The 13,754-nt window shown below is 49.6% G+C and overlaps 1 protein-coding gene across 4 annotated transcripts; it reads left to right on the top strand.

The window, feature by feature from the left end:
• The first annotated feature begins 878 nt into the window (after window positions 1-878).
• MASP2 (MBL associated serine protease 2) lies at window positions 879-13,512 on the top strand. Of its 4 annotated transcripts, XM_039842243.1 has the most exons (11): window positions 879-956; window positions 1,048-1,276; window positions 1,431-1,608; window positions 2,337-2,468; window positions 4,457-4,653; window positions 4,729-4,876; window positions 7,588-7,706; window positions 9,050-9,128; window positions 10,811-10,945; window positions 11,448-11,522; window positions 12,704-13,512. In XM_039842243.1, exons 1-11 carry the CDS (start codon window positions 952-954, stop codon window positions 13,465-13,467), a joined length of 2,061 nt encoding a protein of 686 aa, XP_039698177.1. In that variant the 5' UTR covers window positions 879-951; the 3' UTR covers window positions 13,468-13,512. The 4 variants fall into 4 exon arrangements, 3 of the variants coding, with proteins under 3 accessions (XP_039698177.1, XP_039698178.1, XP_039698179.1); XM_039842244.1 differs by lacking the exon at window positions 12,704-13,512 and having other exon boundaries at window positions 11,448-11,892; XR_005648532.1 differs by lacking the exons at window positions 9,050-9,128; window positions 12,704-13,512.
• The last annotated feature ends 242 nt before the right edge of the window (window positions 13,513-13,754 follow it).

Here is a 13,754-nt window from a genome sequence, read left to right on the forward strand (position 1 = left end):
CATCTGAACCATTTGCTTGTAGACCCTTCAATGTCAGTATCTTTAGGTCTTTCCTCTTAGGCTGGTCACACTTCCTGGAGAAGGGGGAGAAGCCTGGACGGCTGCTAGATCCTAGGAGCTGAGTCAGGAGGGAAACTGAGGCTCTCAGCACCCAATCTACTTGCTTAATGCTGCTGTTCTCTGCCTCCCCGTCTCACGCTCAGCTGGCCCGGGATCTTCTCTTACAATTCACTTTAAGAATCAGTCTCCACATTTCTGCTGGGGTCAAGAGACGGCAAGTAGGAATCGGCTGGCTCCTTAATGCTTCCAGAAGGATGCGGTGCTGCCAATTCCCAAGCTAATTCTGGTCCCGCTGCCAACTTGGACTTGTTTTCTAGAGAGTCCTTTCCACCTATCCATCTGTTTTTTCAGCTTCCAAAATATCATAACTATTTTTTTTAACGCCTACAGCACCTGGTATGCCTAAGTGGTCTCCCATCCTCGTACTCACTCACCAGGCCCGACCCTGCTTAGCTTCCGAGATGAGACGAGATCGGGCAAGTTCAGGGCGACATCCAGCTGCCAAAATATCAGTGCTGCCGCCTCGCCCATATTTCCCATCCATGTGCACTCGTGTGTTTTAAAACATTCTCTTTTCTCTCTTATAGCAGGGTTTCAGGAGGGAGCAAAAGGAGGTACACGCAAACATTCCTCCATCTCAACCTAGAGCATCATTGTGGAGATTATCGCCGTGGAGGCTCAGCTGCCTGCGGAGGTCACACACCGAGGAGGAAACACAGAGGTTAGAGACAGAGCCAGGATTTGTTCCCAGGGCAGGCTGGAGTCATGGGGTCGATTCCCAGAATTCTAGGGTCAGGACCAATGGGGGCAGGGCCAGGTGTTGGACAAACAGATCAAAGGTGAGACAGTGCGCAAATCCAGACCGGGCCTGGCCAGCGGGACGGGCACACCATGAGGTGGGTGGCAGCCCCCAGGGCCTCCCTGGTGGCAGGGGTGCGGGGCGAGAGCAGGCCCCCAGGGCCTCACCAGCCCCTGTGCCGCCCTCAGGCTGCTGGTCCTTTTGGGTCTGCTGTGTGGCTCCGTAGCCGCACCCACTGGCCCACAGTGGCCCAAGCCCGTATTTGGGCGCCTGGCGTCTCCTGGCTTCCCAGGGAACTATGCCAACAACCAGGAGCAGCGCTGGACCCTGACTGCACCCCCCGGCTACCGCCTGCGCCTCTACTTCACCCACTTCCACCTGGAGCTCTCCTACCTCTGCGAGTACGACTTCGTCAAGGTGCCGCCAGGGCCGGGGGTGCCCAGTCCCTCTCTCCAGCCAGGAGGTCCCCAGGAGTGGGCCAGAGACACGTGGGAGTGGGATCTGGCCCCGGAGGGGGGGGGTGGGCAGGCTTGGGTCTTGCCATCCCTCCCCGTGACCCCCAACCCCACAGCTGAGCTCAGGAAGCAAAGTGCTGGCCACGCTGTGCGGGCGGCAGAGCACAGATACGGAGCGGGCCCCTGGCAATGACACTTTCTACTCACCGGGACCCAGTCTGGACGTGACCTTCCACTCGGATTACTCCAACGAGGGGCCGTTCACGGGCTTCGAGGCCTTCTACGCAGCAGAGGGTGAGCTGGAGAAGGCCTGGGGGGCTGGCATGACCCACCGGGGACAACTCTGCCTTAGGCCAGGCCACTCCTCCCTTGAGGCTCCCTACCTCCCTGAGGCCGGACTCCTGCCAAACCAGGAGAAAATCCTCTGTCTTCTGACACCCCCTGCAATACAAATATCAATAACAGCTATGACCTCTGCTCAGGACTGGGCTCTAGTTCTTTGCCAGGCGCTGGGCCAGGGGCATCGGCTGCGATGCCAGGGCTGAGCGAGCCCATTCGCAGATAGAAGAGCGAGCTGAGAAGGCTCAGAGCTTGGCGCGCTCTGCCTGCACGTGGGCCTGGAGTCTGACACTCGATTTCAGCTTCTGGCTCCTACAGGGACCAGCTGTGTGACCCTGGGCAAGTGGCCCAGACTCTCTGCTCCTCGCTAGGCTGCTGTAAGGGTTCGGTGGAACCTGCGGAGTAGCCCCACCCACGCCCCACTTGGTTCCGTTGTTGGCTGTTCACTAGCTGGTGACCTTGAGCAGGACACTTAATCCTGTTATTGGTTTTAAGAGGTGTTATTTACTTCTCCCTCCAAGTGTTGCGGGGAGGTGGCAATGACCCTGGGCCTCTCGCGCCTGGCTGGGCTCCTTAGGCCACAAGAAGGCTCCTCTCAGGTCAGCCACGAGTCTGAGCCCAGACCCCAGCGCTGTCGCATCTCCTCCCCTGCTGACCACCTGCCTGGCCCACCCCTCCCCCAGACATCGATGAGTGCCAAGTGCCCCCAGATGAGGCACCCACCTGCGACCACTACTGCCACAACTACCTGGGCAGCTTCTACTGCTCCTGCCGTGCAGGCTACGTTCTCCACCAGGACAAACGCACCTGCTCAGGTGAGCTACAGCTGCCAGGGGCACCCTGTGCCTGGCCCAGCCCCCATCCTCCCCAGGGTCATAGCTGTTCTGCCCTGGGGTCTGGACAGACCACGGGCACTTCTCCTGGGAGGCATCAGCCCCCTATTTGTTCTTCTATACCCTCTCACCATCCATCCAACCACATTCTCTAAATCCTCCCCTCCTCCCTCCATGCCTGCCTTACGCCCATTCCCCTCCGGCCCATTCGTGGATTAGCGTGTGTTAGGCCCCCACTGTGCACCAGGCCCATCTGGGCTCCGGGACCCCATACAGACACGTTGCATTCCTGGGGAGGCTCCCAGGGTAGAGGAGTCGGGGTGGGCCTAAGCCTGGCTCCACAAACTTCCCTCCACAAAGCTTCAGGGCTGGGGGCAGGGCCTGCTCAAAGCTGCTGGTTCCTGGCTCCCAGCAGGCTGGCCCCTTTGGCCCCCACTACCTGGAGGATATCCCGCCAGGCACCTGGACAGAAAACCAGCTGGTGCCCTGGGGAGTGGGGAACCCCCACCCTCTGGCATTGACCCTGCCTCTCTCACCTCGCCCGCCACTCACCCCTACGTGGTGTCTCTCCCGTGATTCTTCCCCAGTGTCTCTTCCTGTCTCTGTTCTCTCTCCTAGAGCAGAGCCTCTAGCCTCTCCTCCGGCTCTGCCTGCCAAGGGGGTAGAAGCCAGGGCGAGCCCAGCTGGCTGCGGTTCTGGGTCGGGCCAAGATCTCTGCTGCCTGCAGCCCCCCATTCACCCACCCTCGGAACTAACAATAAACCTGGCTCCACTTGTACCTGCTGCTGTGTGTCTCTGGGGTGGGAAGTCGGGGAGGGCAGTGGTGTGCACCCTGGCCCCCTCCCCTCTCCCCCTGCCCTCATCGCAGTCTGGACCAGCCGAGGTGGTGGGTGGCCCCCTCCACAAGGCCACAGGCTACTTTGTCAGAAGGGCTCCGCCAGCCCCACACCCCATTTTGAAGAGGCCAGAGAGGGGCAGAGGGTTGCCTGAGTTCACACGAGGACAGAGCTCTCTCTGCTCCCGTGTACCAGGTCAGGTACCCAGAGCTGAGCCCTGAGCATCCTTGGACCACCTCCTTGTTCAGAAGGCAACTCAGGCCCCGTGTGCAGAGCTGGGGGACCCTGACCCAGAGCAGCGAGGCCCAGGGAGGTCATCACTGGGGATCGGGCTGGTCCCCTACATCCATGCCGATTCGTTCTGCCCCATGAGGAGCAGACACAAGGAGGAAGGAAGGCAGAGTTGGGACTCTTCATTCCCTAGAAGCCTCCCAGCTCAAATATCTAGGTCCCCCTCTGTGGCCTGGGGGGAGGCAGACCCCTCCATGAATGAGCAATGCTCCTCTGCAGGGCAGAATGAGCTATTCTGATGAGGAGGGCCCCAGACCAGTTTATAATCAGTGTGGATTTGCACGTCCCTCAGCTGCCCCCCAGGGCAGAGCCCAGACTAAGCAAAGGAGGCCCTTCCCAACCTCCTGACCAGCCCAGGTGGAGACCCAGGGGAGGCTGGACTGGCCTTCACTAGGCATCAGTGGAAACCCCATGGCGGACAGACTTGGGGGTTACTGGGTCAGAGTGGGTCAGGGGCCCTCAGCCCAAGGAGACTCGACCCCTTCTTTTCTCTTGGTGCCTCTTTCCTTCTCAACAGAGCCTGACCTCGCTCACTCTCCTCACCCTCAGGGCGTGAGTCTGGCCCAGGACCCCCAACACCAGGAATTCCAGTTTAGGGCTCCCACCCCCTCTGGGGTGTGAATGGGGGCCCCTGGAGGATGCACACCCAAGAGTCCTCTGTTTCAGCTAAAGCCTGGAAGTCAAAGAAACCTCCTCCCTAAATTGTCCCTTCAGCGACTGGCGTGGGGTCCTTGGTCTCTAGAGGCCTGCAGAGCCCTGGCCCAGACCACAGAGTGTGGACAGCTGGGGCGGAGTCATCTGCTTGCACCAGGCTCACACCGCCCCGTCCTCTCCCCTTCCCAGCTCTGTGCTCAGGCCAGGTCTTCGCCGACCGGTCTGGGGTGATCAGCAGCCCCGAATACCCACGGCCGTACCCCAGACTCTCCAGCTGCACCTATAGCATCCACCTGGAGGAGGGGTTCGCCATCATCTTGGACTTCGTGGAGTCCTTCGACGTGGAGATGCACCCGGAAATCCAGTGCCCCTACGACCTCCTCAAGGTCTGGTCCCCAGGACCCCCCACCTCATCCTGACTCCTGCAGGTCCTGAGGTGACAGAGGCCTCTCTGCTTTCAGATTCAAACAGACAAAAAGGAATACGGCCCATTTTGTGGGAAGACGTTACCCGGCAGGATTGAAACCCAGAGCAACTCTGTGACCATCACCTTTGTTACTGATCAGTCAGGAGACCACACAGGCTGGAAGGTCCACTACACCAGCACAGGTGAGAGCAAGTGGGATCCTGGCGGGAAGCTCAGAGCTCCCGTCTCTTCCAGCAGCCATGGAGAACCGAACTCTTCCCGGCCAGGTTTGGGAAATGCAGGGGAGGAAAAAGTTGTCGTTGACCCTCTTAGCATCACGGGCTGGGTCTGGAAATGATACTGACAAAGACAGGTGAACAGGAGAGAAGCCATGCACGCTCATTTCATGTAAGTTTTCCGTGGCACGGGAGCCTTTGGAAGGAAATGAAAAGTCAGAGAAACAGGGAGACCTGTCTGCATTCGTGCCTGGTCCTGGAGGAATGGTGTAGGTTACGGACTATGGGGGAGGGGAGCAACCTGGAGAAACTGATCAGGGCCTGTTAGTTCCTCTGCTTCAGAGATAAGGATGCTCTCTCCCCCAGGTATGGGGAGGGTACCTCTCACAAGGGTGGTATGACCCCCTCAGGGAAGGGTGAGGTGGGGAAGGTCAGAGTGGCCTTCGCAAACTCCTTCTGCTTAAAATATTCCACATGCCCAGGTGCTATATTTTGAGATAGTATGTCCTGAGCCCCATCAGAAGACAGAGCAGGTTTGAGTGGAGGTGGTCTGTGAGGGAATGGTGCCCTTGGCATCCGCCCACCTGCGGGGGAGGAACAAACTTTCCTCTATGCTTGAGTTTCTAATAATCAAATAGACATGAGAGAGATTAGAAAATAACCACATTTAATACGGATGCATGGGAATCTCGCATACACAGAGTCAGAGATCCCACACGCATTAGAAGTCCAAAGACAGAAAGGGAGAAAGGTTGCGGATGACATTCTGGGCCCTGGATGAGATAAGGCACCTTGGGGCTTCAGAAGGTCATTGTGGGGAGGACACAGGTATAGTAAGGGGTAGTTTGCCCAGCCCTATAGATAGTCCCAAAGAAGTTATCTCTGATAATCTCTTATTATGGGCAAAGCCCCTAATTCAAGATCTAGGTAGGTAAGGGAGGGGCAGAAGTTTCTCTTGAGCCAGAAGCTAAAGTTGCCTTTAGTTCAAAAAATTCGCCTAGCAGAGGCACACCTTGGGGTGACTCGTTCTGAATCCCCTCACACTCACCCACCCGCTGGCTCACCGAGCCATCCAACCTTTCCTCCTTCCATCTGTAGGGAGGAAAAACAATTTCCCTCCACCCTTCTAAGTCCTAGGCTGAAAACAAAAGACAGATTAACAAGAGAAAAACAAACAGAAGTTTATTAACATGTATATCTTATGTATACATGGGAGATGACCCGGGGGAAATGAGTAAGTCTGGAAGGTAGCTTAGATTTTCAGGCTAAATACCATCTTCAGCTCAGCAAAACCTGTAGAGAAGTTTTATTTGAGCCAAACCTGAGGACAGATCTTACTGGGGAGCAAGATCTCAAATACTCTGGAGATTAAATTTGCAGTTTCTTTTGTGCAACTAAGATTAAGGAGGAAACATAAGGAAGATGACCGGGAGGCGGGAGAAGGCAAGGCAGGGCTCAGATAAAGGGACGGTTAAGGTCTTAGGCTCTCTCGAGGGTGGTCTCCCTTCAGAAAGAGGGGCCTGAAAGGGGACATTTCAAAGGCGTGTCACCCTAGGTGCACGGAAATGAGGGACAGGGCTTGCTTGAGGCAGAGATAAGCCTTTTACTAAAGAATTTATATGCCGGGGGTGGGACTACACGCCATAACCTGCCTTGTTAGGAATTACGGTCAGACCACCCTATGAGGCTACTTTCCCTAGAGCCCCTTTTTTTTTTTGCCCACAAAGTAATAAAACTCCTAAAACTGAAGTGCTGACTTCAGAGGAGTCAGGAGAGAATCAGGTTTGCCAGGCTGGTGGGTAAGATGGGGCCAGGACAGAGCCTTGAGGTGTGTGGGAAAGAGGGGACAAGCAGAGCACTGGCCTGGGTACGAGGTGGCTCCTACAGGGCCACCAGGGCTGTCCCTGTAGGTTGGGGCCTGCTGGGACCAAGAGCCACCCCAGGACACACATCAGCGGCTGGGAGGAGGAGGAGGAGACTCAGCAGATGACTAGTAACATGCGGAAGGGGAGCTGCAGGGGATGGGCTGAAGCCTTGAAGTGACAGAAGGCCAGGATTTGGGGACCAAAGTGGAAGACAGTCTCTCCCTGGAGGCCTGAGCACTGTGGGTGGGTGCCCACGAGGGGGAGCCCGAGGCTTCCTGAGCACCAGCCATCAGGGAGGGTTAATTGCAGCTCCCTCTTTCTGAGCACTTAGCAAAGTGCTCCCCTAGGAACTTCCTGGTCCTCCCTCACAAAAGCCCTGGGAGGTGAGCAGCCGTTGTCACCCTACAGATGAGGAAACTGAGGCTCAGAGAGGCTGATAGTCACCTCCGGGAATGGAGAGCTGTGACTTAAACCCTTGGAGTCTAGCCTTCCCTTCCAAGTTACAGCCTCTTGGTTTTCAGCAGTGAGTGTGAAGTCCCCATTGGTGGTGACCATCCCAGCTTACTGCAAGCCTGGCTTTCTCGCATAGCTTTGGCTCTGCCCACGCAAGGCGACAAACCCTCAGTTACACAACAAGCAACCGAGAGCCTCGTCTTGCCTTTGGCTGTAAATCTTAAGAGTTCTACAGGACCCGTGCGAGTTCTCTTGGTCTGTTAAGTGTTTTATTTATAAATCAAGAACTTCGAAAGCTCAGTTCAGACTCGCGGGCTGTAGACCTCATGGAAACCGCTATGGCTGATTTCCTCTGCGCAGCCCTGCCTTGCCCTGATCCGGTGGCACCACCTAATGGCCGAATCTCACCTGTGCAAGCCAAGTACATCCTGAAAGACAGCTTCTCTGTGTTTTGCGAGACTGGCTACGAGCTTCTGCAAGTAAGTTAATACAAAGTTAATAATGCAGGACGGTGCTGGCAGTTTTTAAACGGATACATATGTATATGGGAAAATAGCTGTTGTCCCCACGGTGGTTTCTTCTGCTTGTGATTAAATAGTAAAAATCAAAAAAATGTTTGCCGAGAAGAGGAATAGCCATGGAGAATTTTTTATTCTTAGGGATTTTACTTTTTTTTTTTTTAATAGAGCTCCTCTGGAAAGGTAGTGATCGAAATGGATGACTTTTCTCTGTTCACATATGACAGCAGCTCTTGGTAAAGTGGCTGAACCAACAGGACAGGTTTAGCTCTGCTTGTCCTGTCAGCATGTGTTAAATTAAGCTCTTCCCCTGGGTCAAATGATGACCTTTATGTGAAACAACTTCTGGGCCAAGAAAATTAAACCATGCAGGGAAATGGTACAGTCCACAGTTACGAACAGTGGCCACTGTTTAAAGGGAGGCTAATTTTAAAAAATGCTGCGTGTGTTTCTTTCGGGGCACAGGTAGGAGATTAACGTGTCTTCTTTATGTTATTCAAAATTGTCACTGAATCCTGGTGGTAAAAAGTAGTAACAATGAAATGCTAGCTAGCTATGTATGTAATCCAGTCCTGTGAAGGGGCAACATCAAAAAAAAAAAAGAGAGAGCCACTTCCCACCTTGCAAACTTTTTGGGCAGGCTCCTCACAGCTCCGGGACTGTAAACCTGTTCGATTTAAAAAAAAAAAAATCACCCAGCTCCCCTTTGAAGCATAAAGCTTCTGCCCAAGCTATCTTTTCATTTAGTCCGCTTTAGACAAATATTTCGATGTCAAAAATCTTTCTCTGTAAGCGGTATTAGAGATGACAACTCATTCGAGAACACACATGCAAAGTTTATGAAGGCATCTTTAGGTACCGTCCCTCCAGCTAATGGCCACAAGCTAGAGAAATTCAGACACATTCGCTCCGTGCCTCCCGAGGTTGGCCCTTCCCAAACGTCTGACCACCACCCACCCCCTGGCACTTAACATAAAGAAGTGGAACATCGACCGGAACTTGTGAGACACGTTCCCGGGGTAAGGTGGAAACCAAAATACACCTCACAAATTGCCGCAGAGGTCAACATTCGAGTCCTGAAATGCCGATCCACCTTGAAGGATAATCGTGACCAGCAGAGGCGTTAGCAGCACATATGCACCTGCACCGAGGCAGAGTTGGACTGTGTCCAGCCCTGTGGGTGCCTCAATCCCCTTGTGGGCATCTCGTGAAACACCAGAAGAGGAACCACTGTGGGAGCATAGCTTCGGGGAGTGATTTTATGATGTAAACAGGAAATTAATATTTTCTGAATTCCTCTTTAGGGTTATTTGCCCCTGAAATCATTTGCTGCAGTCTGTCAAAAAGATGGATCTTGGGACCAACCGATGCCAGAGTGCAGCAGTACGGTCACGTGACCACAACTCCCAGAACGCTTCTGCCGCTGTTACTGCTTCTACTGCTTCTTCCGTTTGTCAGGGCTTGAGTCCAAATTTGCTTCTTTTCCCCAGTCTCTCAGTGGTGCATTTAGAGGTTAAAATGAAACCAAGCTACTAGGAAAAGCATTTGCTTTAGAAAAGTGTGATCTTAAAAAAATACTTTTCTAAGTACAAAATATAAAGATGGAAAGCAGAGATTATTTTAACACCCGTAATCTCTCTGTATGAAAGTATAATCAGTTACTATTTTGGTGTCTCTCTCTCCAATTACACACATCTCACACATATGTAAGCATGTACAAGCTTCTTCTGTATGTCGGGATATGTATCTATATATGTACATAGATATACATATACACACCAAACTGGGGCATGGTGTGTACTATCATTTTGTGAACTAAGAATCACATCTTACTTTCAATTATAAAACAATGTTAATTGGAAAAATATATAAACTTACAGAAGTATATAGTGAAAGCCACTCTTGCCTAAACTACCACTAAGGGTCTGGGGTCCACTCTTTCACCTTCTTGATCGCTTATGCTATGTATACTAACGCATTTCACTATTACACACTTTTTAACCAAAGCGGGACACCGAATCGGATTGCAGTGTGCTCTTCCCCTCCACATTGCGGGGCCACCTTCCCACATCAACCCCAGCGTTAACAGAGCCACTCGAACTTTAACAGCTGCACAGTATCGCATCACACGCTTTTTATTCCATCTGATTTCTATTGTTTCCAGTTTACCATTACACACACTGCTGCAGTTAACACCCCTGCACGTGCATCTTTGCATATTTTGTGCGAGGCTTACTACAAAATTCCTAGGAGAATTTAAATATTTTTGTAAGTTTATGTTTCAAAAGCAGTCAAGAAGAGCTGGTACTGATGGCAGTCAGAGGTCTGGGTCTGAACTCTAATTCTGCCACTTTCTACTAGGTAGTTATGGATCTCCCATCTGTAGAAAATCAAACATAGGCAAAGTACTTAGCACGGAGCCAGGCACACCACTATTAAGCTGCTGGAAACTATTTCGATGCCATCTTTAAACAGCCACAGAAATACATCCATATATTTAAATGTCTGTGAACTTGTAGGCCAATAGCCCTTGTCTCACAAATTGTTTAGTTATTGTACATTGGGAATGTCTTAACAAGTGTGAATTCTAATCCCAGGTTCCAGGTATGACTCCAGGTCTAAAGTCAATTTATGAAAAGGCTAAGAACAAGCTGAGCCCTTCAACGTACTGTTCGGCGTTTCCACTCTCAGGGCCAACCCAGCTGCACACCGTGCCTTTTTCTTCCGTTCCTGGTGCGGGTTTTGCTGCAAAGCTTCACTCAGAAGCGAGCGCACTAAGAAAGACCAAGTGCTTTCAAATCCTCTTCCTTCAGGAAAGGTGTCTGTCACACCACTCCTTCCAGAGGGGATTCTCCTCAATCTAGCCATTTAGTTAGGGACAGGGATGAGTGATGCTTTAAAATCACACTAAAGCAGTTCTCACCATTGAGGTGAAACTGACGATACCCACCCCACGGGGAAAATGGGGCTTTGAGAGCACCCTACGGCACAGGTGCCTATCTCAGCCTCCAGATCTCTTTAACATTAGAACACCCAAACTGAGTCCTCCCTGTCACATTTTTCAGTTGTTGACTGTGGCCCTCCTGATGACCTACCCAATGGCCAAGTGGAGTACATCACGGGTCCTGAAGTGACCACATACGAAGCTGTGATTCAATACCGCTGTAATGAGCCCTTCTACACAATGAGAACAGATGACGGTACGCAAATCGTTCAAAGCTGGGGCAAGTGATATCTGGAACCTAAGTCCTCATGATCTGACAATGAACTTTAACCAACATTTTTGGCTAAAGCTAGACAAAAGATTAAAAGGCACTTCTCCCACCAGCTAAGTGAAATATTATAGCTGAAGTGACTTTAATGTCAATTTGCACGAATCTGAAAACAGATCTTATCTAGTAAATGACTACTACAAACACACAATATATTCCAAATGGTTTAATTTAACAAGCCAAAAACCTTATCATTAAGCACTTGAGATCTTGATACATATTCAAGTTACGCATCTAAAAGGTTTCCACTTTGCAGGCAAACATGGTAATGCAGAGACCTCCTATTTATGAAATCATGTAAAATGGTTATTCAGACACCTCTATTTCCCACTGATGCTCAAGAATCAACATTTTTCAAGGGGGTATTCAAGCAAATGACAACCACCTTACACATGTAGTTAAACATTTTTGCTTTTCCAATGATCTGCAGGTAAATATGTGTGTGAGGCTGATGGATTCTGGACGAGCTCCAAAGGAGAAAAATCACTCCCAGTCTGTGAGCCTGGTAATGGATACATTTATACAAGAGATTCGTAATTGATGGAAAGTAGAAGTGGGTATCCATACGACAAGCAGAGCTTTCGCTGTGGCAGGCAGAAATGGAACTCTGGCTCTGGGCTCCGAGGCCGAGCTATTGTTTCCAAACAGCCCACCCTCATTACCCCCTTCCATGTGGAGAGGTTGGGAGGTGCTGGCTCATTTGATTATTTTGGCCTTACAACTAGGCAAGCATAAAAAATTAAATGATTTTTTAAATTACCTTGAACCATTCATTTATAAACATGAGCAGTTCTATTGAGTTACTTTTCTTCTCTGTAAAAATGCTATTAAAATCCAAAGCTAATAACTTCATTATTTCCCTAAGCAATTGTTTTCAATGACATCAAACATTAATGCAATTTGCCTTTTAATAGTACTTAAACAAAAAATTTTTTTAACCAGAATTGGCTTTGAAGATAGTAGAATATACATTTTAAAAAATCAGAAGAGTAATGATTATGTTCATTATTCCTGTGTTATTTGGCTTAGTTTTTTTTTTAAACCTATCTTGGCTTACACGTTTTAAAGTTTGAATCCGAGTATTCTGCCACAACAGGAAACATTTGCTACATCAATAAGTGTATTTCGTTAGTAATGTAATAGTAAAACTTGGTATCTGGAAGAATCAACTAGACCAAAAATAATTTCTGAACCTGAAGGTTCTTGGCGAATTTAATTTTTAAAATGTTTAAATGTTCAAAGGCCAAACAATCTTGCAAATCCTGATAGAGAACTTAGTTCCTGCTTTTCCCAGAACTACATGGTAAACACCCCATTTTACAAGTAGGAAAACAGAAGCAACAAAAAGGTTCTTCTTTTGCTTCCTATGCATATCGCCCAGCGCATCGGCTCAGACAATTCCTGGTTGCCTAAGTAATTTCCCCAATTGGATAGACCATTAAAAAAAAAAAAAGTTTCTAAAAGATAATTTTCACTCACCTCATTTTCTGAGGAGCTAAAAATTACCAATCAGGTCTTTGAACTGTGCCGTTTTTAGGTAGCCTCACTTGCCTGTATAGGTAGATACCCAACTCATATGATGTAATTTTTGGTTGACATTAAATATATACAACTCCAAAGCGGAAATAATTGGCGAAAACCACCACTGGGTTCTTATAAAGGCTCTCTATGTCTGCTTTTCTCCAGTTTGTGGACTATCAACCCGTAAGACAGAAGGTCGTATATACGGAGGACAAAACGCAAAGCTCGGCGATTTTCCTTGGCAAGTCCTGTTACTACCAGGTGACACTACAGCGGCAGGTGCGCTTTTACACGACGGCTGGATCCTGACAGCTGCTCACGCTATATATGGGCAAAAAGATGCCTCCTCCCTAGACATCAGAATGGGTTTCCTGAAGAGGCTGTCACCTCACTATACGCAAGCCTGGGCAGAGGCCATTTTTATACATGAAGATTACACCCATGACGCTGGTTTTGATAACGACATAGCATTGATTAAACTGAAGAACAGAGTTGCAATCAATAGCAACGTCATGCCTATTTGCTTGCCAAGAAAAGAAGCTGAATCCTTCATGAGGACAAATGACATCGGAACTGCATCCGGATGGGGATTAACCCAAAGGGGTTTTCTTGCCAGAAGTCTAATGTTTGTTGACATACCAATTGTTGACCATCAAAAATGTACTGCTGCATATGAAACGAAGCCCTATCAAGGGGGACAAGTAACTGACAACATGATTTGCGCTGGGCTAGAAAGTGGGGGCAAAGACAGCTGTAGAGGTGACAGTGGAGGGGCACTAGTGTTTCTAGATAATGAGACACGAAGGTGGTTTGTGGGAGGAATAGTGTCCTGGGGTTCCATTAATTGTGGGGAAGCACATCAATACGGGGTCTACACAAAAGTCATGAACTATATTCCTTGGATCAAGAAAATAATTAATAATTTTTAATCTGTATATCTTCAATCAGTAAATGATTCCTCAAAAAAAAAAAAACAACCTGTAAAAGTAATGTGACCTGAGACACATTAACACTGTAATTTGTCGCTCCATTCAAAAATCAAAACCAAATGACCCATGAGAGCTTGCAAATTTTTCACCCTTTACTCTTTGATTCAACTGGACATAAACCATTACAGTGATAGTCATCTTTGCCAAGGCAACAGAAACTCACTGGTTAAATGTGCATTAAATTATTTACAAAGTCCAGTATCTTTTGGTACTTGGCTTTTTTGTTA

The sequence above is a fragment of the Pteropus medius genome, unplaced genomic scaffold (assembly GCF_902729225.1).
Source record: "Pteropus medius unplaced genomic scaffold, Ma_sr-lr_union100, whole genome shotgun sequence".
NCBI classification, from domain to species: domain Eukaryota; kingdom Metazoa; phylum Chordata; class Mammalia; order Chiroptera; family Pteropodidae; genus Pteropus; species Pteropus medius.